At 44.0% G+C, this 26,512-nt stretch overlaps 1 protein-coding gene across 1 annotated transcript in view; it reads left to right on the forward strand.

The window, feature by feature from the left end:
* PIK3C3 (phosphatidylinositol 3-kinase catalytic subunit type 3) overlaps positions 1 to 26,512 on the forward strand; it is a 137,480-nt gene that overhangs the window by 100,486 nt on the left and 10,482 nt on the right. The window contains 1 exon segment of the mRNA XM_087715273.1: positions 1,777 to 1,867. Coding sequence (XP_087571399.1) covers positions 1,777 to 1,867 — 91 coding nt within the window.

Below are 26,512 nucleotides of genomic sequence, written 5' to 3' on the forward strand. Positions count from 1 at the left end.
ATGGGAAACAATAGATGGAAGCTTAATCAAGGAGAGAAACAACCGAGAAGAGGGGTTTCAAACTCGATTTCAGTGAGTGACCGCATTAGGATTGTGCTTCACCTTGGTGACTGGGGTGGGCATGGCCAGCTAGACATCACTTGTGGGGGGGGATTGTGGTGGCCAAATGCTAAGGCAGGACTTCCCTGTGACCCTCCCGCATTCTCATTATAATCTCCCTCCCTTCCTTCCTTCCGTTTATTCTTTTTCTTTCCATCTTCATTCCCCTTTCTTCTTCCTTCCACTCTTTCCTAATTTTTTCCTTTATTACTTACTTATTTACTCACTCACTCACTCACTCAGTTGGAAGTAAAATCACACATGATTCTTTATCCAATACTTCTAACACAATTGTAATATTTATAAATTCCTCCCTTCCTCCCTCTTCCTGCCCTTTCTTCCTTCCTTTTCTTCTTTTTCTTTCCTTCTTCATTCCCCTTTCTTCTTCCTTCCCCTCTTTCCTAATTTTTCCTTTCTTACTTACTTACTCACTCACTCCATTTGAAGTAAAATCACACATGATTCTTTATCCAATACTTCTAACACAATTGTAATATTTATAAATTCCTCCCTCCATCCCTCTTCCTGACCTTCCTTTCTTCCTTTCTTTTCTTCTTTTTCTTTCCCTGTTCATTCTCCTTTCTTCTTCCTTCCCCTCTTTCCTTATTTTTCCTTTCTTTCTTTCTTTCTTTCTTTCTTTCTTTCTTTCTTTCTTTCTTTCTTTCTTTCTTTCTTTCTTTCTTACTTACTTACTTACTTACTTACTTACTCACTCACTCCGTTGGAAGTAAAATCACATATGATTTTCTATACAATATTTCTAATACAATTGTATAAATTCCTTCCTCCCTCCCTTCCTCCCTTCATTCCTTCCTTCCTTCCTTCCTTCCTTTTCTTCTTTTTCTTTCCCTGTTCATTCTCCTTTCTTCTTCCTTCCCCTCTTTCCTTATTTTTCCTTTCTTTCTTTCTTTCTTTCTTTCTTTCTTTCTTTCTTTCTTTCTTACTCACTCACTCACTCCGTTGGAAGTAAAATCACATATGATTTTCTATACAATATTTCTAATACAATTGTATAAATTCCTCCCTCCCTCCCTTCATTCCTTCCTTCCTTCCTTCCTTCCTTCCTTTTCTTCTTTTTCTTTCCCTCTTCATTCTCCTTTCTTCTTCCTTTCCCTCTTTCCTTATTTTTCCTTTCTTTCTTTCTTTCTTTCTTTCTTTCTTACTTACTTACTTACTTACTTACTTACGGTACTCACTCACTCCATTGGAAGTAAAATCACACATGATTCTCTATACAATACGTCTAACAAAATTGTAACATAAGTTCTTCCCTCCCTCCCTCTTCCTGCCCTGCCTTCCTTTCTATTCTTCCTTCCTTCCTTTTTTTTCTTTTTCTTCCTTTCTTCTTTCTCCTTTCTTCTTCCCCTCTTTCCTTCTTTTTCCTTCCTTGCTCTCTTCCCATCTTCTTTGTCTTCGTCTTTCCTCTTTCCCTTTCTCCTTTCCTATCTTTTCTTGCATACTCAAATGCGAAAGGGGAAACATTTTCTCCTTTGGTTTTGTTTTTTAGTTTGTTTTGATAGCCCTCTGCCCGCAAAAACGGTGCTCATTTTATTATTTTTTCTGGAGAAAGGATCGTTCTGATTTTTGAGAAAGGGATGAATTTGACCCAGAGAAACTTTAGATTCTGCATTTCACTGTTTGTGCTTATTTCTTAATGGGCCTTTTTCTTCTCCACAGATATTCCAACTTGATTTTGAATTTGTTCTCTCTGATGGTTGATGCCAACATTCCAGACATCGCTCTTGAACCGGACAAGACCGTCAAAAAAGTAAGGAACCAATTTCTTATATACTACCCTATCCCAAAAAATAATAATATGTACCGTATTTTTTTGGAGTATAAGATGCACCCTTTCCCTCAAAAAAGAGGCTGAAAATCTGGGTGCGTCTTATACACTGAATACAGCATTTTTTTGCCTCCCGAAAACCCTCCCTCTTCACCAAAATGGCCGTGCGTAGCCTTTAGGAGGCTTTCAGAGTGCTCCTGGGGACTGGGGAGGGCAGAAATGAGAGAAAAAGGGGCTGTTTTTTGCTAAATTTTGCCCTCCCTGAAGCCCCCAGGAGCACTCTACGAGCCTCCTAAAGGCTATCCATGCCCTTTTTTTTGACAAAAAACAAGCTGTTTTTGTAGAGTGCAAAAACTTTTTTTTTAATTTGCCTCTTCAAAACCTTGGTGCGTCTTATACCCCGAAAAATATGGTAGGTATGTGTGTTATGGGGTGCTATAAGGTTGCCCATCGTGTAGACTTTCAAGACAACAGACTCAATTGGACACGAAGAGCAATATTGTCAATCTGTCATTTATAATTTCCCGTGCTATTTCGGACTCGAACAAGATTATGAGTATAAAATTGGTGCCTTCAAATCTTAACAGAAGTTTAAGGTTTACCTTTTCTATCTCAATTTCAAATTTGTTTATTTGTTTGTTTGTTTATGTATTTATTGTATTTTTATGTCGCCCGTTTCCACTACAAGGTGACTCTGGGCAACTTTATTCTTCACTTTTTTATCTATCCTTTTTAAAAAAGAAGAAGAAGAGAGATTCAAACATTTGTGCTGTGTGCATAGTAGGATGCTAGATTCATGGATAGAAACCATGTATGAAAGAACTGAGGAGGCCAATCACTCCCTACAGTGGAATCTCGGCGCACGAAAGGCTCAGACCACAACCAAATCGGGTGCCGACCAAAAACTCCGTTAAATGTTCCACTCAGGTCGCGAACACATCCTAGGGTACCGATCAAACAGCGCTATGGCGATTTCCCCATTCGCGCCAAATTTTGTGCGTGCATGCACAGTCTTGCTTCTAGTGATGACCAAATCGGGGGCTGACCGAAGTCCTGGAATGGATTATGGTTGGCACCTGAGGTTCTTCGTAGAATTGTAGCATCCTAGGACTGGAAGAGATCTTGAAGTTATAGAGCAGGAGACCTTACACCAGCCTGGTCAAATGGTTGTCCAATCTCTTCTTGAAAACCTTCAGTGATGGAACACCAGTGGTGGGTTACGACCGGTACGGGCATACCGGTGTCTATTGGGAGCACCGCGTACTGTTCCCGCGTTACCGGTACGGTACCCGCCCGCCCGCGCTCCTTACCAGTATTTGAGCTCTTCGGGTCTTACGCGCATGGAGCGTACAGCGCCTGTGCAATGCTCCGCCGAAGAGCTGCAGCATCACAGGCGGTAAGTATGCATGCGCGCACTGCACCGTACCGATTGCAACGGGATCCAGAACCCACCACTGTGGAACACGCACAACTCCCGGAGACAAGCCGTTTCTCTAATTAATCGTCCTCACTGCTAGGAAATTCCTCCTTATTTCCAGGTTGGATTTCCCTCTGAGGAGTTGCCACCCATTTCTTCTTCTTCTGTCCTCAGGTGCTTTGGAGAATATGTTAGATTAGATTAGATTAGATAATAGAGCTGGAAGGGATCTTACAGATCTTCTAGTCCAGCCACCTGCTCAAGCAGGAGACCCTATTCCATTACAGACCAATTTCTTCTTAAAATCCTCCAATGATGAAGCACTCATAACTTCTGTAGGTAAGCCATTTCATTGATTAATTGACCTAATTGAAAGGGAAATTTGTCCTTAATTCCAGGTTGCTTCTCTCCTTGACTAGTTTCCACCCATTGCTTCTTGTCCTGCCCTCTGGTGCTTTGGATGGTTGACCCCTTCTTCTTTGTGGCAGCCTCTCAAATATTGGAACACTGCTATCGTGTCCCCCCATCTCTCTCTTTTTCTCTAGACTAGCCATGTTATCATGTCCCCCCAATCCTTCTCTTTGTTAGCTTGGACATAACTAAGTCCCTCAGTCGTTCATCATATGGTTTAGCCTCCAGGCCCCTGATCAGTGGTGGGTTTCAAAAATTGTTTGAACCTACTCTGTGGGTGTGGCCTCCTTTGTGGGAGTGGCTTGCCGCCCATGTGACCGGATGGGAGTGGCTTTCCGCCCATGTGACCGGATATGAAGATGCCGACGACACTTGTCAGAACCACCTTAAATCACCTCACACACAGCACTGGCATGCATAAGAATAGGATGTAAACTTGTTTTTTAAAAGGCATCTTTGGTTTGCGTTAAAACAACTTCAACACACGCAATGTTCTGATTGCACCACAAACGCAGTAGTCATCCTTACCTTCCACAGAGGCACTGAGTTTTATGAATAGGAGCATGATAGTGTAGAATAATCATATCCAAGGACCAGTGGTGGGTTTCCAAAAATTTTGGAGCCTCTTCTGTAGGTGTGGCCTGCTTTCCGGGTCCACTGGTGGAACCTCTTCTAACCGGTTCGGTAGATTTGACGAACCGGTTCTACCGAATAGGTGCGAACTGGTAGGAACCCACCTCTGCCCCTGATCATCTTTCTTGTTCTTCTCTGGGTACTTTCTAGGGTCTTAGTAAGTGGCTTAGTAAGATAATCGGATTAGGAATGTTGAACACACCATATTTACCCCACTTTTAGGCATATAGTTTCCAAAGTCAGAGAATTCCTCACAGGAGGACACACGGAAGGAATCTTTCCAAGAATAATGTTCTTGTCTCTATTTTTTTATTATTATTATTTGGGAGTTTCCCTTAGGCACTTATGTATATTGATTTGAAATAGTGACATCTAGGTATGCGTATATAAAAGAGATAATAACTTTATCGGAGGAGCATTCTGGTTTCTTTTTTCCTTTGTGTTTTCAGTTGATGTTTAATGCAGTTGTCAAGGATATATAATTGGTGAAAAAAACATGGCCATGAAAGAGCAGAATTGACAGTCATTCTGGATTTTATCTCCTTCCTTCCTTCATTCTTTCTTTCTTTCTTTCTTTCTTTCTTTCTTTTCTATCTATCATCTTTCTTTCATTATTTTTTTCTTTCTTTCTTTTGTCCCTCCTTCCTTCCTTTTTTTCTCTTTCTTTTCTTCCTCCCCCCCTCTTTTCTTTCTTTCCTCCCTCCCTCCTTTCTTTCCTTCCTTCCTTCCTTCCTATCTTTTTTCTTTCTTTCCCTTCTCTTCCCCCAACATGCCTTCATCTCTATCTTTCAACTTGTGATTTAACATTTAATCCCATCATTTCTTTCTTTCTTTCCTTCCTTCCTTCCTTACTATCGCTCTTTCTTTCTTTCCCTTCTCTTCCCCCAACATGCCTTCATCCCTAGCTTTCAACTTGTGATTTAACATTTAATCCCATCCTTTTTTCCTTCCTTCCTTCCTTCTTTCCTTCCTTCCTTCCTTCCTTCCTTTCTATCTTTCTTTCTTTCTTTTCCTTCTCTTCCCCCAATTTGCCTTCATCTCTATCTTTCAACTTGTGATTTAACATTTAATCCCATTCTTTCTTTCCTTCCTTCCTTCCTTTCTATCTTTCTTTCTTTTCCTTTTCTTCCCCCAACATGCCTTCATCTCTATCTTTCAACTTGTGATTTAACATTTAATCCCATCCTTTCTTTCCTTCCTTCCTTCCTTCCTTCCTTCCTTCCTATCTTTCTTTCTTTCTTTCCCTTCTCTTTCCCCAATTTGCCTTCATCTCTATCTTTCAATTTGTGATTTAACATTTAATCCCATCCTTTCTTTCTTTCTTTCTTTCTTTCCTTCCTTCCTTCCTTCCTTCCTATCTATCTATCTTCCTTTCTTTCCCTTTTCTTCCCCCAACATGCCTTCATCTCTATCTTTCAACTTGTGATTTAACATTTAATCCCATCCTTTCTTTCCTTCCTTCCTTCCTTCCTTCCTTCCTTCCTTCCTTCCTTCCTTCCTTCCTTCCTTCCTTCCTTCCTTTCTTTCCCTTCTCTTCCCCCAACTTGCCTTCATCTCTATCTTTCAACTTGTGATTTAACATTTAATCCCATCCTTTCTCTGTGAGGGATTGGCCCGCCGTTTGAGGTGATGGTATTTGTGTTTCTTTGCACATTGTCTTGGAAGGCAGCTTTTCCACTTTTTAAAAAAAATAAAAATCCAATAAGCCTCTTTGCTTATGTTTACTTCCAATTAAGCCACCCCTTGCCGAGTCTATTATGAATATCTGTCGTGTAGCTTACATGTTTCATTTGAGTTGAACTCCGTACCTGTCTGTCGGGAAGTTCAAAAGCATGCAATCAGGGTTTGTTTTCTCTCTTTTTTATTTTTTTTCTCTCTCTCTCTTTCTCCCTGCGTTCATATTACCTTTAAATATGTCAAACCCCTAAAGCTTTTTTTTTTCTCTCTCTCTCTCTAAGGTTTCGCAGGGCTTTGTAATCTTTTCTGAAAACGGATTTCATTATACAAGTGTCATCCGTGCGCCTCTGAAAATTTATTTATTATGCTGACTCTTTAAATTGCATTTTGCCAACATTTTTTTTGCAATTGATTTTAATAACCCAGTCGCTAGAAGTTGCCTTTGTGTGCTGTATTTTCTTCACTTTAACAGCAAGACGAAAAGAGTATAAAAACCCACAGCTTTGGAAAATCGCTCTGTCTGATAACTTGTGATCCCCGTGTAAGCTTCATAATCAATATCTCTAAGGACAGAAAGTTGGCCTTGTATAATAATACGTTATCATGAGAGCATAAGGCAAACAGGGTAGAGAAAATGCTAACATTATTATTGCAAGGATTGGGGTTCCCCCCCCCCCAGTTATATCTACCCAATCCGCCTGAATGTAAACATAGGTTATATTAAGGATTTCCTCCGTTAAGGAAGTCCAACTGGCAAGACCAAGAAGAAGGGCCTTCTTTGTGGTGGCTCCCTCCTTGTAGTTTGAAGGACTATATTTTTCCAGTTACATCCACCCGGGCCACTAGATGGAAGAGGCAGGGAATGTTATGGATCCTCTCTGTTAAGGAAGTAGCAGTTAGCAATAGCAGTTAGATTTATATACCGCTTCATAGGGCTTTCAGCCCTCTCTAAGCGGTTTACAGAGTCAGCATATTGCCCCCAACAACAATCCGGGTTCTCATTTTACCCACCTCAGAAGGATGGAAGGCTGAGTCAACCCTGAGCCGGTGAGATTTGAACAGCCGAACTGCAGAACTGCAGTCAGCTGAAGTAGCATGCAGTGTTGCATTTAACCACTGCGCCACCTCGGTCCATCCATCAAGACCAAGAAAAAGGGTCTTCTCTGTCGGAGTATGAATGTTCATAGACTGGAATAGACATGGTAACAGGTCAGCCAATGAGAGCTGTTTGGAAAATGAAACAGTTTTTTGCTGTGTGAGCAACAAGGAGACAGCAAGGAGCCTGGGCGTGGCTTAGGTTAACCTGTGCTGAGCTCTAAACTAGCCTGCTGCTCTAAAGTGAAACTGAAACTGTTCTCTCCTCTGCCTGTGTTTGCTTGTTTTTGCTACCACGTTGGAAAATCTGCCTTCTGGTATTGTATACTGTGTGTTATATTATAGAGAGAGAGAACTTAATGAATCCTGCTGAATCAGTCACCTGTGTGTGCTTCCTGGATGGGATTGCTGCAACAAACTCTGACATCCTCTGCAGTGGCTCCCATCTTGTAGTTTGAAAGGAGGGTTCCTTCAAAAATACCAGGAGGGTTAGACTGGGAGATAAATTATAATAATACTGATAGAACAGGAGGTCATGGTTGAATTGCGGAATCCTTTCTGGTCTCTGAGATACTACTCCGCTACTCGGAACATCTTATATTTTAAGAAGGTGCTTGGTTGATACCTAGGACGCTGGCAGCAAGTCTTTAAGATGATGTTGGATAGCTATTTGTCTGAAATGGTATAGGGTTTCCTGCCTAGGCAGGGGGTTGGACTAGAAGACCTCCAAGGTCCCTTCCAACTCTGCTATTGTATTGTATTGTATTGTATTTTATCATATCGTATCGTATCAATCATAAGCACCAGTCACTGGTATTTGTAATGCATTTTTGAATGTTCAGTTGGCTGAGTTTCATGTTTAATGAATAAAGTATATAATAATAGTAATAACAACAGAGCCAAGGTGGCGCAGTGGTTAAATGCAGCACTGCAGGCTGACTGCAGTGCGGTTCAAATCTCACCGGCTCAGGGTTGACTCAGCCTTCCATCCTTCCGAGGTGGGTAAAATGAGAACCCGGATTGTTGTTGGGGGCGATATGCTGACTCTGTAAACCGCTTAGAGAGGGCTGAAAGCCCTATGAAGCGGTATATAAAAATCTGCTATTGCTATTGCTAACAACAACAACAACAACAACAATATTGAATATTGAAGTTGAGTGACTGTGGAAAAAGAAATTGTGTGTTGTCCCGATTGTAATTGGAGCCCTTGGAGCAATACCCAAAGGGCTACCTCGCTATTTAGAAATTTTAAATTTATCAGACCTGAACATTTTGATTTTACAAAAAATCACCCTACTTGGAACATCTTTTATCCTCCGACGTTACCTTAACAGTTCCAAGGTCCTTGGTTAGGACTCGAGCTGTTGAGCTATCAACCAGCCCCAAAGTCTGTGAATCTCAGCGATAACAATAACAATAACAATGTGATAACAACTTGACATGGACATGGCTTAAGATGGGAACCATCAAGAAAGAAATGGGAAGTTTAATACTGGCTGCTCAAGAACAAACACTGCAAACTAATGCCATGAAAGCGAAGATACAAAAATCCACTGACAACCCAAACTGCCAACTTTGCAACAACAAAGCCGAAACTGTTTCACATTTAATATGTGAATGCAGCAAAATCGTGCAAACTGGTTACAAAGCTAGACACGACCGAGCTGCTAAATTAATCCACTGGTCATTATGTAAAAAAATATGACACACCTGTATCCGAAAAGTCATGGGAGCACAAAGTAGAAAAAGTCACCGAGAATGAGAAGGTGAAGATCCTGTGGGACTTTCAAATACAGACGGATCATTATTTGGAACACAATATGCCAGATATCACAGTTGTCGAAAACCAAAACGTACAATTTATTGACATGGCAGTACCAGGAGATGCCAGAGTCAAAGAAGAAGAACTGGAAAAAAATCATGAAATATCACGATCCGGCCATCGAAACTATGCAATTAGCAATATAGCAATAGCAGTTAGACTTATATACCGCTTCATAGGGCTTTCAGCCCTCTCTAAGCGGTTTACAGAGTCGGCATATCGCCCCCACAGTCTGGGTCCTCATTTCACCCACCTCGGAAGGATGGAAGGCTGAGTCAACCTTGAGCCGGTGAGATTAGAACCGCTGAACTGCAGATAACAGTCAGCTGAAGTGGCCTGCAGTACTGCACCCTAACCACTGTGCCACCTCGGCTCATTAATTATGGATGAAGCATGTAACAGTGATACCCATTGTCATCGGGGCACTTGGTACCATGGCCGAGAATTTTACAAAACACGTCAAGAAATTGCAGCTTCCTGCAATAACACCAGCGGAACTGCGCTATTCAGGACATCATATGTTTTAAGAAGGTGCTTGGTTGATACCTGGGACGCTGGCAGCAACCCGTATCAACCATCGGAGCCAGTCAGTGGTATTTGCGACACATCTTTAAATGTTGACTTGACTGAGTTTCATGTTTAATGAATAAAGTATATAATAATTCCAGAGAATGGGCCCATCACTTCTAATATTATTGCTGGAGAAAAGCACATGGTCTCTGTGGTAATACCAGACTTGTCTCCCAAAGAGGTATTATTTTATTAAATCATTTTATTTCATCAATTTTGCTTAAATGGAATGGAAACATCGCAAGAGATCACAAAGCCGTTTGCAGTAAGTCTACCTGGACTCAAAGAAAAGGAATACTTGACTTTGCAACAACATCCGGCCATCTGATTGAAATGAGATGATTCTCTGTTGAGGGGGGAAAAAATGAAAAGAGATGTGTGTTGGTGCTTGGATTGATTTTCCCACCCACACCCCGCCCTCCTCAAAGCTTTAACAAGAAATCCATATATATTTTGAGAAACTCAAACAAGATAAAAATCCACTTTGCCTTGACCTGTAAAATTAAATTACCTGCTGGTGGCAGATGAAGTCCGCAGCTCGCTTTTTTCAGCCATAAGATTGCTTTTACGGAAGAGGGCTGGTGGAAAACGTGCTGTGTTTCTAAGGGAAAGGGAAAGGTTTCCCTGTCTGGTCGTGTCAGACTCTAGGGGGCGCTGCTAATCTCTGTTGGCCGCTGCTCATCTCTGTCTGACTCTAGGGGGCGCTGCTAATCTCTAGAGGGTGCTACTCATCTCTAGGGGGCGCTGCTAATCTCTAGAGGGTGCTACTAATCTCCCGGGGGCGCTGCTGATCACTAGGGGGCGCTGCTAATTTTTAGAGGGTGGTACTTATCTCTAGAGGGTGCTACTCATCTCTAGGGGGCGCTGTTCATTTCTGTTGGCTGCTGCTCATCTCTGTTGGACTCTAGGAGGCACTGCTAATCTCTAGGGGGCGCTACTCATTTCATTTGACCACTGCTCATCTCTGTCGTACTCTACGGGGTGCTATGACTGAGCCGAGGTGGCACAGTGGTTAGGGTGCAGTACTGCAGGCCACTTCAGCTGACTGTTATCTGCAGTTCAGCGGTTCTAATCTCACCGGCTCAAGGTTGACTCAGCCTTCCATCCTTCCGAGGTGGGTGAAATGAGGACCCGGATTGTTGTTGGGGGCGATATGCTGACTCTGTAAACCGCTTAGAGAGGGCTGAAAGCCCTATGAAGCGGTATATAAGTCTAACTGCTATTGCTATTGCTACTCATCTCTGTTAGCCGCTGCTGATCTCTGTCGGACTCTAGGGGCACTGCTAATCTCTATGTGGCTCTGTTCATCTCTAAGGGAAGGTGCTCATCTCTGTTGCCCACTAGGGGGTGCTGCTCATCTCTGTCAGACTCTAGGGTGCGCTGTTCATCTCTGTTGACCACTGCTCATCTTTGTCGGACACTAGGGGGCGCTGCCCATCTCTGTTTCTTGGCCGATGGAGCCAGCGTTGTCCAAAGCCACTTCTGTGGCCATGTGGCGAGCATGGCTACACACCAAAGCCACACGGAACACTGTGACCTTCCCACCAAAGTGGTACCTATTGATCAGGGGTGGGTTCCTGCCAGTTCTAACCTCTTCTATAGAAGAAGTTCCACAAATCTCCAGTGCCATTTACAACCGGTTCTAGCTCCCTCCCCCTGCCCCTCCGCACATCATCAAGATGAAGAGCGAGAGGAGGAATTCTGGGAGTTGAAGTCCACAAGTCTTAAAGCTGTCAAGTTTGAACACCCCTGGAGTTTTTTTCTAAAGGATTAGAGGTGCAAGGCTCTAGTAACTTGACAACTTTAAGACTTGCGTGCTTCAAATGCCAGAGTTCCTGAGGCAACATTTTGGTTGCTAAGCAAGAGCGTTGTTAAGTGAGCTTCACCACATTTTACCAGTTGGCCACACCCACCCAGTCACATGACCGGCAAGCCACTCCCACAAAGCCAGCCACACCTACAGAAGAGGTTCTAAAAATGTTTGAAACCCACCACTGCTATTGATCTACTCGCATTTGCATGGATGAGAGTCGGCTGCCAGGTGTCCAAGTTTTGATCCCGTGACCACGCGGATGCCGCGGCAGTCATAGGTGTGAACGATGGTTGTGGGTCACTTTTTTCAGTGCCTTTGTTGTGACTTTGAGCAGCCGCTGAATGAACTGTTGTAACTCAAGGTCTACCTGTACTTTGCTGAAAGCGAAAGTGAATATCAAAGTAGTGAGGCAGAATGTGTTGGCTCGGCATGAGAAGGGACGATTAACTCTCCCTTTCTCCTCCGACCAACCCCTGTTGTCAATCAGTTAATGTCCAATTAAAAGTTTTCAGGTTGTTTAGGAAATGGGCCTTTTGTTTGTGCTTTCTCCATCTCTGCATTCGTTTGGCTGGCCTTGTGCTGGATTGGTGCAATTCGCATTCTGGGCCAGGGCACAACTTCCCTTCCCCCCGTATTACACATCTCTGTCCTTCTCCCCCTCTATTCTAACCTCTTCCCTCCTTCCCCTCCTCCCCCATTGCTAATGTCAGGCTGGCAAGATGCAATGCAAAGCTAGACGCTTTTGAACTGCTAGGTGGGCAGGAGCTGGAGCAAGGAGCGGGGATTCACCCTGTTATGCAGCACTCGGCTCTCAACCCTGGGCAGGGAAGGGAGAGGAAGGGAGGGAAGGGAAGGGAAGGGAAGGGAAGGGAAGGGAGGGAGGGGGGAAGGAAGGAAGGAAGGAAGGAAGGAAGGAAGGAAGGAAGGAAGGAAGGAAGGAAGGAAGGAAGGAAGGAAAAATAAAATGGAGGGAGGGAGGGAGGGAAGGAAGGAAGGAAAATAATAAAACTGAGGGAGCGGGAGGGAAGGAAGGAAGAAAGGAAAAATAATAAAATGGTGGGAGGGAGAGGAGGAGGGAAGGAAGGAAAAAATTATAAGGGAGGGAAGGAGGGAGGGAGTGGAGGGAGGAAGGAAAAATAATAAAATTGAGGGAAGGAGGGAAGGAGGGAAGGAAGGAAGGAAGGAAGGAAAGGAAGGAAGGAAGGAAGGAAAATAATAAAACTGAGGGAGGGAGGGAAGGAAGGAAGGAAAGAAAAATAAAATGGAGGGAAGGAGGGAGGGAGTGGAGGAAGGAAGGAAGGAAAATAATAAAATTGAGGGAAGGAGGGAGGGAGGGAGGGAGGGAGGGAGGGAAGGAAGGAAGGAAGGAAGGGAGGAAGGAAGGAAGGAAGGAAGGAAGGAAGGAAGGAAGGAAGGAAAAATAATAAAACGGAGGGAGGGAGGGAAGGAAGGAAGAAAGGAAAGGATTTCTTTATAATTATTGGCTGTGAGGGGAACATTATCATACCTAACCATAAGAGCACATATTAAACTTAATGTTAATACCACTTTCTGTGAAGACAGTTTACGAGGTGCACTCTGAATGCTTTTAATGAAGACTACAGTTGCTATAGTGATCCAAGACAGAGAAATATTTTGGTCGACAATTTCCCCCCGTAATGCTTAAATATCAGTGGGTGCAAATTGGTTTATTTAAATGACAAAAGGGATTGGCAGAAGGAAATGAACACTTTTATATTTCAGACATTTGATATCAAACCTCAGCTTTAAACACCCGCAGAAGGAAGCGCAGTGCATAAATTTGCACTCTTGTTTCTGTGTTTGTTCTGAATCGGTGCAACTACAGAACGAAAACTCTTTTTAAAAAATCCCTGGAGGTGCCAAGGTTACGGGGGAGGATTCAGAAAACAACTAGGTCTAAATTTACTTGATTTCACAGGTATGGCATAGTTTAAACTTCTCCAAAGATAATGTATGTGAGAGAAGTCGTATTCCTGTGGGTTTTTTTGCAAATCCGCAGCTCATCCAGTGCTAAAAAACAAATTTTTTTCTTCCATCTTCAATCCAGTTGCTGGCTCCTCTTCCGACAGCTTTGAGCATCTGTGTACATATCTGAAGAATAAAACTCAGTTGGTTAAATTTGCACAGTTAATTCACTGGATTTGATCCGACCAGATACATTTTTGTATGGTCAGAAGAAAAGACCCTCTTTTAAAACTTCCAATGAATAGAATAAGAATAGGAATCGGAATAGGAATCAGAATAGGAATAGGAATAGGAATCGTAGAGTAGAGTAGAGTAGAGTAGAGTAGAGTAGAGTAGAGTAGAGTAGAGTAGAGTAGAGTAGAGTGGGATGGGATGGGATGGGATGGGATGGGATGGATGGGATGGTATAGAATAGAATACAATAGAATAGAATAGAATACAAGAGAATAGAATAGAAGAGTTGGAAGGGACCTTGAAGGTCTTCTAGTCCAACCCCCTGCTTAGGCAGGAAATCCTACACCACTTCAGACAAATGGCTATCCAACATCTTTTTAAAGACTTCCATAGTTGGGGCATTCACAACTTCTGGTGGCAAGTTGCTCCACTGATCAATTGGAAATTTCTCCTTAGTTCTAGGTTGCTTCTCTCCTTGATTAGTTTCCACCCATTGCTTCTTGTTCTACCCTCAGGTGCTTTGGAGAATAGTTTGACTCCCTCTTCTTTGTGGCAACTCCTGAGATATTGGAACATTGCTATCATGTCTCCCCTAGTCCTTCTTTCCATTAAACTAGACATACCCAGTTCCTGCAACCGTCCTTCATTTGTTTTAGTCTCCAGTCCCCTAATCATTTTTGTTGCTCTTCTCTGCACTCTTTCTGGAGTCTCCACATCTTTTCTCCATATTGGAAGCAGAAGTTGTGATTAACTTTTGTTAAAAGAAAGTTCTGGGTTTGAATCCACAAATGGATATCTAAAGAATTCACAGGGCGAGTTGCTTGGAGCAATAGCAGTAGTAGACTTATATACCGCTTCATAGGCCTTTCAGACCTCTCTAAGCGGTTTACAGAGAGTCAGCATATTGCCCCCAACAATCTGGGTCCTCATTTTACCCACCTCGGAAGGATGGAAGGCTGAGTCAACCCTGAGCCGGTGAGATTTGAACCGCTGACCTGCTGATCTAGCAGTAGCCTGCAGTGCTGCATTTAACCACTGCGCCACCTTGGCAGAGGCAGAGTTTATTTCGACAGCATAATGTTCAGTACAGGTAGTCCTCGACTTACGACCACAATTGACTCCCAAACTATGGTTGCTAAGTGATACATATTTCAGGTGAATTTTGCCCCCATTTTATGACATGTCTTGCCCCAGCCGTTAAGTGAATCACTGCAGTTGCTAAGTGAGTAATACGGTTGTTGAGTGAATCCGGTTTTCCCCATTGGCTTTGCATGCCAGAGGGTCACAAATGGTGAACACATCACCCAAGGACACTGCAACCGTCATAAATATGAATCAGTGGCCAAGCGTCTGAATTTTGATCGTGTGAGAGGCCGCAATGCTTGTTAAGTGTGAAAAAACGGTTATAAGTCACTTTTTTTCAGTGCTGTTGTAATGGTCACTAAGCGAATTGTTGTAAATCAAGGACTGCCTGTACAGCAATTGATGGTTGCAATGAAATTACAGATTTGAAGGACAGGTTAGTTTTATAAGAAAACCTCCCCTTTGATTCCTTCCTCTATAAGAATTATTAGAAACTGCAATTATCTGGATGGCCAAAAGGGGGCACACCTTGGCGAGGCCCTCTGCTGACCTTAGGAGGTTTTCCCCATCCGTCCTATCAATTGGCTCCCTGCTTAATTAACGTTATTAGCATGTTAGATACGGCAAGCACACAGGAGAAGGGACCTTGGAGGTCTTCCAGTCCAACCTTTGGCTCAAGTGGGAGACCCGATACCAGTGATGGTGGACCTTTTTTCCCTTGGGTGCCCAAAGCACGTGCCGACACCCGTAATCCAATGCCACCCCCGCAGGCCCCACCTCCCCGCATATGTGTGCTCGACCCCTCCCCATGCTCCCCTTCCCCCTGTGCATGCGCGACCTCCGTTTTGGTGATAGCAGTCCTCCCTGAAGCCTCCTGGAATCAAAAATGGGGCAGGTGGGGAGGTGCCACATCCCCCCCACTGGACACGCATGTACGCCCACCCCCCACCCCCACGCGCTTCTCCCAGCAGAGACCCAGAAATCAGCTGGCCAGTGGGAGGCCCATGCGCAGTGGAACTGACCTGGGCGACGGCACGTGCGCCCGCAGAGGTGGCTCCATGTAACCCTATGCCATACTGGACCAATGGCTGTCCAGTCTCCTCTTAAAAACCTCCAGTGATGAAACATCCAGGACTTCTGGAGGCAAGCAGTTCCACAGGTTAATTGTCCTCACGGTTAGGAAGTTTCTCCTTAATCCCAGGTTGCTTGTCTCCTTGATTAGTTTCCATCTATTGCTTCTTGTCTGGTGCTTTGGACAATAGGCTGACCCCCTCTTCCTTGTGGCGGCCCCTCAAATACTGGAAGTCAGTTATCATGTCATATGCAACATACTGCTGGCTCATATTTAAGTGATGGTTTCCCTGGGATATCTAGATTCCTCTCACAGTTACTACTGTTGAGCCAGCTAATGCCTCTTCTACACAATGCACTTGTTTTTATTTTCTGCCTAACTGCAGGACAAAACCTTTTCTCACCACTGTGAGAGGACTAGAACTCACAATCTCCTGGTAATTGGCCCCAAGTCACCCAGTCAGATTTCATGCCTAGGGTGGGAATAGAACTCACAATCCCCTGGTGATTGGTCCAAAGTCACCAAGCTAGCTTTCATGCCTAGGGCGGGACTAGAATTCACAGTCTCCTGGTAATTGGCCCCAAGACACCCAGTCAGCTTTCATGCCTAGGGTGGGACTAGAATTCACAATCTCCTGGTGATTGATCCAAAGTCACCCAGTTAGATTTCATACCTAGGGTGGGACTAGGGTGGGACAGTCTCCTGGTGATTGGCCCCAAGTCACCTAGATTTCATGTCTAGGGTGGGACTATAATTCACAATCTCCTGGTGATTGGTCCAAAATCACCCAGTCAGATTTCATGCCTGGGGTGGGACTAGAACTCACAATCTCCTGGTGATTGGTCCAAAGTCACCCAGCTAGCTTTCATGCCTGGGATGGGACTAGAACTCACTGTTGCCTGCTGATTGGTCCAAAATCACCCAGCTACCTTTCATGCCTAGGGGCGGACTCAGTGATGGTATTCAAAAAGTTTCGCTACTTGTTCAGTGGCTAGGTATGGGTGTGACCATGTGGCTGAGTGGGTGTGGCCAATGTGATATCACTCACGCCCACTCAGTCACATTCAACCTCCCCCCCACTAGCCACACTCACAGAAAAGATAGGGGTTTTTTTTAGTTTTTTTTCCCCCTATCTACCCTCACTCTCCCTTCGCTAGTCATCCCCGTTTCCCCACTTCCTCTCCCACCACCACCCCTTTTTTTTTTTGCTTACCTTCCGCGCAGGCTGGTCCAGTCCGGAAGGCAATAAACTGAATACCACCTCTGGCGGGACTAGGACTCACCATCTCCTACTGATTGGCCCAAAACCACACAGCCAGTTTCATGCCTAGGGCAGGAATAGAACTCAATGGCTCCTGGTGATTGGCCCAAAGTCACCCAGCCTGCTTTCGTGCCTCGGGCAGAGCTAGAACTCTCCGTCGCCTGCTGATTGGTCCAAAGTCACCCAGTCAGCTTTCATGCCTAGGGCGGGACTAGAACTCACAGTCTCCTAGTGATTGGCCCAAAATCACCCAGCCAGTTCATGCCTAGGGCGGGACTAGAACTCACCAGTTCCTTGTGATTGGTCCAAAGTCACCCAGCCAGTTTTCATGCCTCGGGCGGAGCTAGAACTCACCATCTCCTGGTGATTGCCCCAAAGACACCTAGCTGGCTTTCATGCCTAATACGGCAGGACATGAAATCACAACTTCCTTCTTTCTCGCCTGCTGACCTACCCACTAGACCAAACTGCCTCTCTCTATATATGTATATATAATTTAGCTTATCCAAGAAAGGGACGGCTGAGATATTTACAATAATTGATCTTCCAGGTAAGGCCTCGGAGCAGGGAAACTTTACCCAGCCTCTTTCTTTTTTTCTCTCTCTCTTTGTTTCTTCAATTTCTTTCTTTCTCCTTTTTTAACCTAGCCGGTCTGTCTCGTAGTTCAGCTTGCGTCTTCCGTAGCAAGCATGACCTTTTAATAAGAAAGCATCTTGGGATCAATGAGGCATGTGCGGCAGACAAAAGAAACGCCGAGGCTGCCTGCTTCAGCTAATTCTGATGGTCCCAATCTTTTTTCTCTTACAGCAAGAGGGCACTGCCGCTTCGTCTTCAAATCAGTAGAGTACAGATAATAAGGAAGCGGCATTTGCTTTTTCTGCCTACCCAATAATGCCGGAGTTTTGCGTCTTTTAACTCTTGAGGTTCCCCAGCACCTTAGAAAAGAGGCGCTCCCCCCCTCTCTGACCTCAGCTTCCCCAGCAGCACGAAGCCAAGCCCTCATCCCGATAAACCCCCTTTTATTTAACTTACAGTTAGCAGTTAGCTAGTTAGCAGTTAGACTTATATACCGCTTCATAGGGCTTTCAGCCCTCTCTAAGCGGTATACAGAGTCAGCATATTGCCCCCAACAACAATCCGGGTCCTCATTTTACCCACCTCGGAAGGATGGAAGGCTGAGTCAACCCTGAGCCGGTGAGGTTTGAACAGCCGAACTGCAGAACTGCAGTCAGCCGAAGTAGCCTGCAGTGCTGCATTTAACCACTGCGCCACCTCGGCTCTCTACTGCAAAGTCTTTCCTCTCCCACCATCTTTCAAGATAGTTCACAATTACCATCCTTTATCAGGCTTGGAGAGCGGCCAGGCCGATATCTTTCATATGCCCACAATACTTGGCAAGAATGAATGAAGGAATGAACTAATTGTCTCCTGCAAACTCCACTCCCCTTTCGCTCCTCTTTTATTCTCTATGGGAGGGGCCATTCACCATCCACCTGTGGCCTTACTCCCAAGTCGACCCCTGTTCTTTAACTGTTCCCTTTGTCTGGCAACTCTGCGAATGCACACACAAGGAACAGGCTTCAGCTGTTCTTCTGTCTCCCTGATGTCTAACTCTGAAGGCAGCTGGTAACTATCGGACGGCCGTGGCCCCCTCTCTGCCTCCGACTCAGAGCCCTCATCCGAGCCTTCCCCATACTTCAGGACTGGCCCATGTTCCTCCCCAACCTCCTCACTGTCCGAATATGCTGCCAGCTCTGCTGGCTGCTGGCGGGCCACAACACCATCGTTCAAATTCAGCCATATCCAAAGGAACTCAGTGAATATGGCAATGACAGACTCTTTTCCCTTGATTTTGTAGGCACTAATGTAATTTATTTCTCCGCCTTAATTATTGAACAGTGGAGAGGAGAAGGCAAAGAGAAAATTGTAACTTAGCTCTCGCTGTTCCCTCCTTGCCTCCTTCATCATCTCGGAGAGTGGTGTTTTTCAGAGATAAGGGAAAACTACAACTAGTCCTTGGCTTAGTACCACACTATTAAGTCCTCGATTTAATACCACAAAAGTGAGTTTTGCCTCCTTTCTTGCCACACTGTTAAGTTAATCACTGCAGTCTGTAAGTTAGTTCGGTGACTCTGGTTTCCCCATTGACTTTACAGAGTTGGAAGGGACCTTGTAGGTCATTCAATCCAACCTCCTGCCCAAGAAGGAGAGACTATGCCATTTCTGACAGGTGGCGCCAAGTAACACTCCCAACGAAAGAAGATTCTGAGACTTAAGTTTCCTCAAGGTTCCATTTTATTAGAAATGTTCATATTGGCACATCTGGGGAAACCCGAATCTGAAAGTTTCCAGGTTTTTCCCCACCCAAAAGAAAGTCCAAGTCCCTGCCCAGCACCCACATGTCCATCCCATGGCCCAATCAATGCACCGTCCCAACTGGAGATGCCTCCCAGTCACACCACACCAGGTGAAGGGCAGGATGTCCTTGACTTCTCTCAGAAAGGAATGTTATTTTGACTATATATCTCCCTTAGGATCCCCCCCTCCCATTTTCCCACAGCATTAAATGTGGCCGGCCAGGAGGCCCAATGGAAAAGAATGGCTTCCAGGCCTGACACTATGCATCGGAACAAGTCGTGGCTTCTCTAGGAAGTGTTTCATGCAAGTATCACCACCAGGATCTGTCACCCAGTTATCGTTTTAGCAACAGGTCCTGTAGCTTTCAGAATGATTGACTAATAATGCGCTGTGTGCATGAAATATCCCGTTGAGGAGGTATTTATAAAATAAATACCGAGCTGGGGATGGGATGCGAATTCATTCTCCCTCTCTCCCTCCCTTTCTCTCTCTCTCTCTCTCCTCCCCCCCTCTCTCTCTTTCTCGTGTGTGTGTGTGTGTGTGTGTGTGTGTAAAACACTCCAAAGCTGTGACATACGGTCATTAAACATTGATACCAAATTGCCCCGAGGAGCTGAGGCAAGCATTGTTAGCTTCTGTCTGAGAAAAGAAAAAGAAAAAGAAAGCAGTTTATTCTGTAGGTTCTTAATCCATTATTCCCCTGGGGCAGATCATTGCTTTATGGGCAGTCGTATGTCTGAAACCACAAAGAGAGAGAGGGGGGGAGGGGGGGAGGGAGAGAGAGGATATCTATTTTATCTATTCCTTCCTTTGTTCCTCCCTACCTTCTCATCTCTCTCTCTCTTTCATCTATCTATCTATCTATCTATCTATCTATCTATCTATCTATCTATCTCTATCTATCTATCTATCTATCTATCTATCATCTATCATCTATCTATCTATCTATCTATCTATCTATCTATCTATCTATCTATCTATCTATCTATCTACTCCCTGACTCAGACACCACCTGGTGGCCAACAGGCCTCTCTAGTCCCTGCTCTGACTCCGAACACCCCCCAGAGTCTTCCTCAGCCTCCAGGGCAGTCCCATCGTGGTCATCGCTGTCAGATTCCACCAACAGCTCAGCCGGCCGCTACTGGGCCACAACAATAGGATAGGATAGGATAGGATAGGATAGGATAGGATAGGATAGGATAGGATAGGATAGGATAGGATAGGATAGGATAGGATAGGATAGGATTAGATTGAAGGAAGGAAGGGAAGGAAGGAAGGAAGGAAGGAAGGAAGGAAGGAAGGAAGGAAGGAAGGAAGGAAGGAAAGGATCAGATAAGATAGGATAGGATAGGATAGGAAGGAGAAAGAAAGGAAGAAAGAAAGAAAGAAAAAAAGAAAGAAAGAAGAAAGAAAGAAAGAAAGAAAGAAAGAAAGAAAGAAAGAAAGAAAGAAAGAATCAACCAGATAGGATAGGATAGGATAGGATAGGATAGGATAGGATAGGATAGGATAGGATAGGATAGGATAAGATTAGATTGAAGGAAGGAAGGAAGGAAGGAAGGAAGGAAGGAAGGAAGGAAGGAAGGAAGGATCAGATAAGAGGATAGGATAGGAAGGAGAAAGAAAGAAAGAAAGAAAGAAAGAAAGAAAGAAAGAAAGAAAGAAAGAAAGAAAGAAAGAAAGAAAGAAAGAATCAACCAGATAGGATAGGATAGATGGATGGATAGATGGATGGATTGATGGATGGATAGAAGGAAGGATAGGATAGGATAGGATAGGATAGGATAAGATTAGATGGATGGATGGATGGAAGGAAGGAAGGAAGGAAGGAAGGAAGGAAGGAAGGAAGGAAGGAAAGGAAAGGATCAGATAAGATAAGATAGGATAGGAAGGAAGGAGAAAGAAAGAAAGAAAGAAAGAAAGAAAGAAAGAAAGAAGAAAGAAAGAAAGAGAAAGAAAGAAAGAAAGAAAGAAAGAAAGAAAGAAAGAAAGAAAGAATCAACCAGATAGGATAGGATAGATGGATAGATAGATGGATGGATGGATGGATAGAAGGAAGGATAGGATAGGATAGGATAGGATAGGATAGGATAGGATAGGATAGGATAGGATAAGGTAAGTAGTTAGATAAAAAGAGAGAGATAAGAAAGATGAGACAGAGATAAGAGAAATGCATAGATAGGAATGATACTTACTGGAGCTACCTTTTATCAGCTACCTTCACTGGTATCTATTAAGGTGGCATCTTTAATAGTAGTTAAAACCAGTCTTGGAATCAGTAATTCCAGTAACTGTGGATTGATAGCCACAAATGGAGTAGCAAGTTCAGTAGAAAGATGGTGAAAGGCTCATTTTGTTTAAATGCCCTGGAGAATCTCCGCTCGAGGAGGGAGCTGTATTATCTGGGATCTTCCAAGCTGTTGAGCAAAAATTGCAGTTCAGACTGACACTAATGGAAAGCATCCCAGGAAGTTGTGATGTGTATCAGTTTAAAAAGCTGCCTTTGCAGTTACTGAGTTTCCTAAGACCCGCTAAAGCCTCGGAAAATCACTTTCTACTTTCTGTATTATCTGATAGTAAAGTCCCACATGTTGTATCCTCTGTGGGTAGTTTGAATTTATCGAAACGGGGTTGTGTCCTTGCTTCACGTTGCTCATGTGCCGCTCGATCTGCAGCTAAACTCACCTGTCCTCCAATAAAACAGACCGTGTGCATAGATCTGGATTCTTTATTGGAAGAACAGGATAGGGTGAAACGGGGGAAAATAGGAATACATACAATGAGAACCAAATACAAGATAGGCAGTATTAGGTTACTGCCAAACGTAACAACATCAGAAGACATCTCCGTGGTCATGTGGCCGGCATAAGTAAACACCAAAGGTGCATGGAACACTGTTACCTTCCTACCAAAGGTGGTCCCTATTTTTCTACTTGCATTTTTTTTATTGAAATTTAAAAAAAAAAGATTTTACAAATATTTATCTCCCTCCCCCCCTCCCCACCTGAGCCCTTCTCCCCCCCCCCACCCAACCTCACCACCGCGACTTCCCAGAGCAAATACAGGATATAAATCGTTAACAATCATATTCTAAAATAAATTAAAATAACTTGGCTTCATCTTTCATTTGTGCTTTAACTCCTCTTTTGTTAAGCTAACTATAAACAAATTAAATCATTCCTTGCTTTTTCAATCATAAGCTATCTGGAATTTTTTTAGTCCCATATTTATTTTGAATATAGTCAATCCATCTTCTCCACTCCAGTTTATATTTCCCATCTGAATGATCCTTAAGATATGCTGATATTTTAGCCATCTCTGCTAAGTTTGTTACTTTTAGTGTCCCTTCTTGAATAGTAGGCAAATCTTCCTTCTTCCAGTATTGTGCCACCAACAGTCTCGCTACCTTCCCACCAAAGGTGGTTCCTATTTTTCTACTTGCATGTTTTACATGCTTTCAAACTGCTAGGTTGGAAGAAGCTGGGTCAAGTAGCAGGAGCTCACTCCATTACGCAGCGCTAGGGATTCGAACCGCCAAACTGCCGACCTTTTTGATCGACAAGCATCTTAGCCACTGAGCCACCCCGTCCCTTCTGCAGGAATCCAAGGCTGAAATTATCTACCTTGATTCTTTCCTAACTGTTTTATCCATCAGTCCTAAGAGGAAAAGTTGTGCCTGGAATCAAAAAGATTGAATTATCATTCTTTATGCCTGGGACCAATATTGGACCAATCACTTGTAATTTTCCATTTTCCTCTGAACTTCCACTTTAGTGTCTGGACTTACAAATGATCCCAAATCTATCCCTAATTAGATGCTATTGGAAAGATAATTGTAACAGCTTCTGTAGAAGCACTGCAGAAATTATATCTCAATTTCTTTATCTTCTTCCCCTTCTAAGACACTGTTTATTAGGAAGGCATTTATAATCTTAACGGCTATCTAAATGAAGGTCTAGTTTTAATAGAAAGTCACACACACACACACATATGCACAAAATCCCAAGCATGCAAAATACCATCTGTGAATTGTATACTTGAATCGTGCCTTCTTCACTTGCTGTTTTATTTTAGATTTGTGCTAAAATGCTTCCACAAATGCTCCGGCTTGAAACAAAACCATCTGGGTATTTCTACGTAGAAAACAGAACTAGAAAGGACCTGGAGGTCTTCTAGTCCAACCCCCTGCTCAAGCAGGAGACTGTTAAAATATTCATGACTGGGACAGACATGGGAGCCGAGGTGGCGCATTGGGTAGAGTGCAGTACTGCAGGCCACTTCAGCTGACTGCTATCTGCAGTTCAGCGGTTCAAATCTCACTGGCTCAGGGTTGACTCAGCCTTCCATCCTTCTGAGGTGGGTGAAATGAGGACCCAGACTGTGGGGGCGATACGCTGACTCTGTAAACCACTTAGAGAGGGCTGAAATAAGTCTAACTGCTATTGCTATGGCTAACAAGGTCAGCCAATGAATAGGCATAGCAACTAAGTCAGGCAATGGGAGCTTAAACAGATCTGAGTCTGTGCAGAGAATTGAAACAGAAACTTAAGCAGTCTGCTGCTCTGAGAAGTAAACTAGCTGTCTGTCTGGCCTTGTCTGCAAAATGAAACTAATTGCTTGTGTTTGCCTGTAGCTCTCCTACCTTGTATTTACTTGGAAGAACCACCTGTTGGTATTGTACATTGATTCATCTATTCTTAGGTATATAAAGAAGTTAATGAACCCACTGCATCAGTTATCTGTGTGTGCTCCTGATTTAGTTTTTCTGCAACAAACTCTGATAGAGACCTTATACTATTTCAGACAAATGATTATCGAGTCTCTTTTTGAAAACCTCCAGTGATGGAGCATCCACAGATTCTGGAGGCAAGCTGCTCCACTGGTTAATTGTTCTCACTGTCAGGAATTTTCTCCTTAGTTCTTGGCTGTTTCTCTCCTTAATTAGTTTCCATCCATTGTTTCTTGTCGTGCCTTCTGGTGCTTTGGAAAATAAGTTGCCCCCCCTCTTCTTTGTGTTCAAACCCAAGTCCTGCAACCATTCTTCATATGGTTTTTTGTTTTTTTATTAATCTCCAGGCCTTTATTTGAGTTTGCCCTCTTTGCACTTTTTCCAAAATCTCAATATCTTTTTTGTAACGTAGTGACCGAAACTGGATGCACTATTCCAGGCGTGGCCTTACTAAGGCTTTATAAAGCTTGATTTTGATTCTGTGCCTCTGTTTATTCAACCAAGGATTGTGTTAGGTTTCTTGGCTGCTGCCTCACAATTGCTGGCTCATATTTAAGTGATAGTCCACTAAGACTCCAAGTGAGTCAAGCTATTTTCCAAAGCATAGAGTGGTGCACCAGTCGCCTGGTGCACCAGTTGCGCCCCTACCTGAACCGGGAGGCTCTCACAACAGTCACTCGTGCCCTTGTGACCTCTAGGCTGGAGTACTGCAATGTGCTCTACATGGGGCTGCCCTTGAAGAGTATTCGGCGACTTCAGCTAGTCCAGAATGCGGCCGCGCGAGCGATTGTGGGTGCACCTCACTTCACCCACATAACACCTATCCTCCGCGAGCTGCACTGGCTACCGGTCGATCTCCGGGTGCGCTTCAAGGTGCTACTTGTCACCTACAAAGCCCTTCATGGTAGTGGATCTGGGTACTTGAGAGACCGCCTACTGTCAATTACCTCCACCCGACCAATTAGATCCCATAGATTAGGCCTCCTCCGAGTCCCATCTGCCGGTCAATGTCGACTGGCAACTACGCGGAGGAGAGCCTTCTCGGTGGTAGCTCCGACCCTGTGGAACGATCTCCCCGTGGAGATTCGTACCCTCACCACCCTCCAGACCTTCCGCACAGCCCTCAGAATCTGGCTATCCCGTCAGGCCTGGGGTTAAAGACCGTAACCCACCCGAATTGTATGAATGTTGTGCTTTTAATGATGTACTGTCTTATGTGTTATGTCTTATGTGTTAATTGTTTGTTTTCGAGTTGTAAGCCGCCCTGAGTCCCCCCAGGGAAAAGGGCGGCATATAAATAAATTACTCTAAACTCTAAAGCACCTGAGGGTAGAACAAGAAGCAATGGGTGGAAACTAATCAAGGAAAGATGCAACCTAGAACTAAGGAGAAATTTCCCGACAGTTAGAACAATTGATCAGTGGAACAGAAATTGCCTCCAGAAGTTGTGAATGCCCCAACACTGGAAGTCTTTAAGAAGATGTTGGATAACCATTTGTCTGAAGTGGTATAGGGTTTCCTGCCTAGGCAGGGGGTTGGACTAGAAGACCTCCAGGGCCCTTTTCAATTCTGCTTCTCTTCTTCACCAAGTTTTTACCTGCCTTGTAGGAGACTTTCTACCTGGAGCCTGCCCTTCTTCATCTTGATCTTACATTGACCCCCTCCCAAAGGAATAGTCTCTTCCCTTGCGCCAATTTCTTCCCTTCTTAATTGAATCGCATGTTAATTGCTCATTTCCTTGAAGCAACAAAGGTTGCGAACAATTTAGCAGTACAAACGCACAACTGGGACTTTTCTTTACTTATTGTGTGCTACAAAGGCAATCAAAGCGTGTGTGTGTCTATGTGTCCGTGACACATACACTACAAACAGGTCATCCTCAGCTTAGAATGGTAATGGAGTCTGCCCATTATGGTTGTAAGGTGTGATGGTCATAAAGCAAGACACCCACCCAAGTTTACAACCCTACCTTTCTTTCATTTGTTTCTTCTTTGCCCCTCTTTTCCCTCCTTCCTCCCTCCCTCCCTGTCCTATATTCCTTCCTTCTTTCCTTCCTTCCCCCCCTCTCTATCCCTCCCTCCCCCTCCCTCTTTCTTCCTGTTTTTACCGTCCTGCTGTTAGCCTTTTTTGAAGTGTGGTGGTTGGCAGATATATCTATATCCATACATATATGCTTGTTTGTACACATATAGAAATGTCTCACTTTATGGGGGTTTATGGGGATTTTAGGTTCACAATATTGGATTTGTGCTAGAATTCTGTGTCCATATTGACACAGTGAGGAAGATGAATGTAATATTGAATTTTAGAGATGGGGGGGATATAGATAGATAGACATAGATATGGATGGATGGATGGATGGATGGATGGATGGATGGATGGATGGATGGATGGATGGATGGATGGATAGATAGATGATAGATAGATAGCAATAGCAATAGCAATAGCAGTAGACTTATATACCGCTTCATAGGCCTTTCAGGCCTCTCTAAGCGGTTTACAGAGAGTCAGCATATTGCCCCCAAC

Source organism: Thamnophis sirtalis, unplaced genomic scaffold, assembly GCF_051295495.1.
Source record: "Thamnophis sirtalis isolate CommonGarterSnake01/CBP01778 unplaced genomic scaffold, rThaSir2_p1.2 scaffold_5, whole genome shotgun sequence".
In the NCBI taxonomy this organism is placed as follows: Eukaryota; Metazoa; Chordata; class Lepidosauria; order Squamata; family Natricidae; genus Thamnophis; species Thamnophis sirtalis.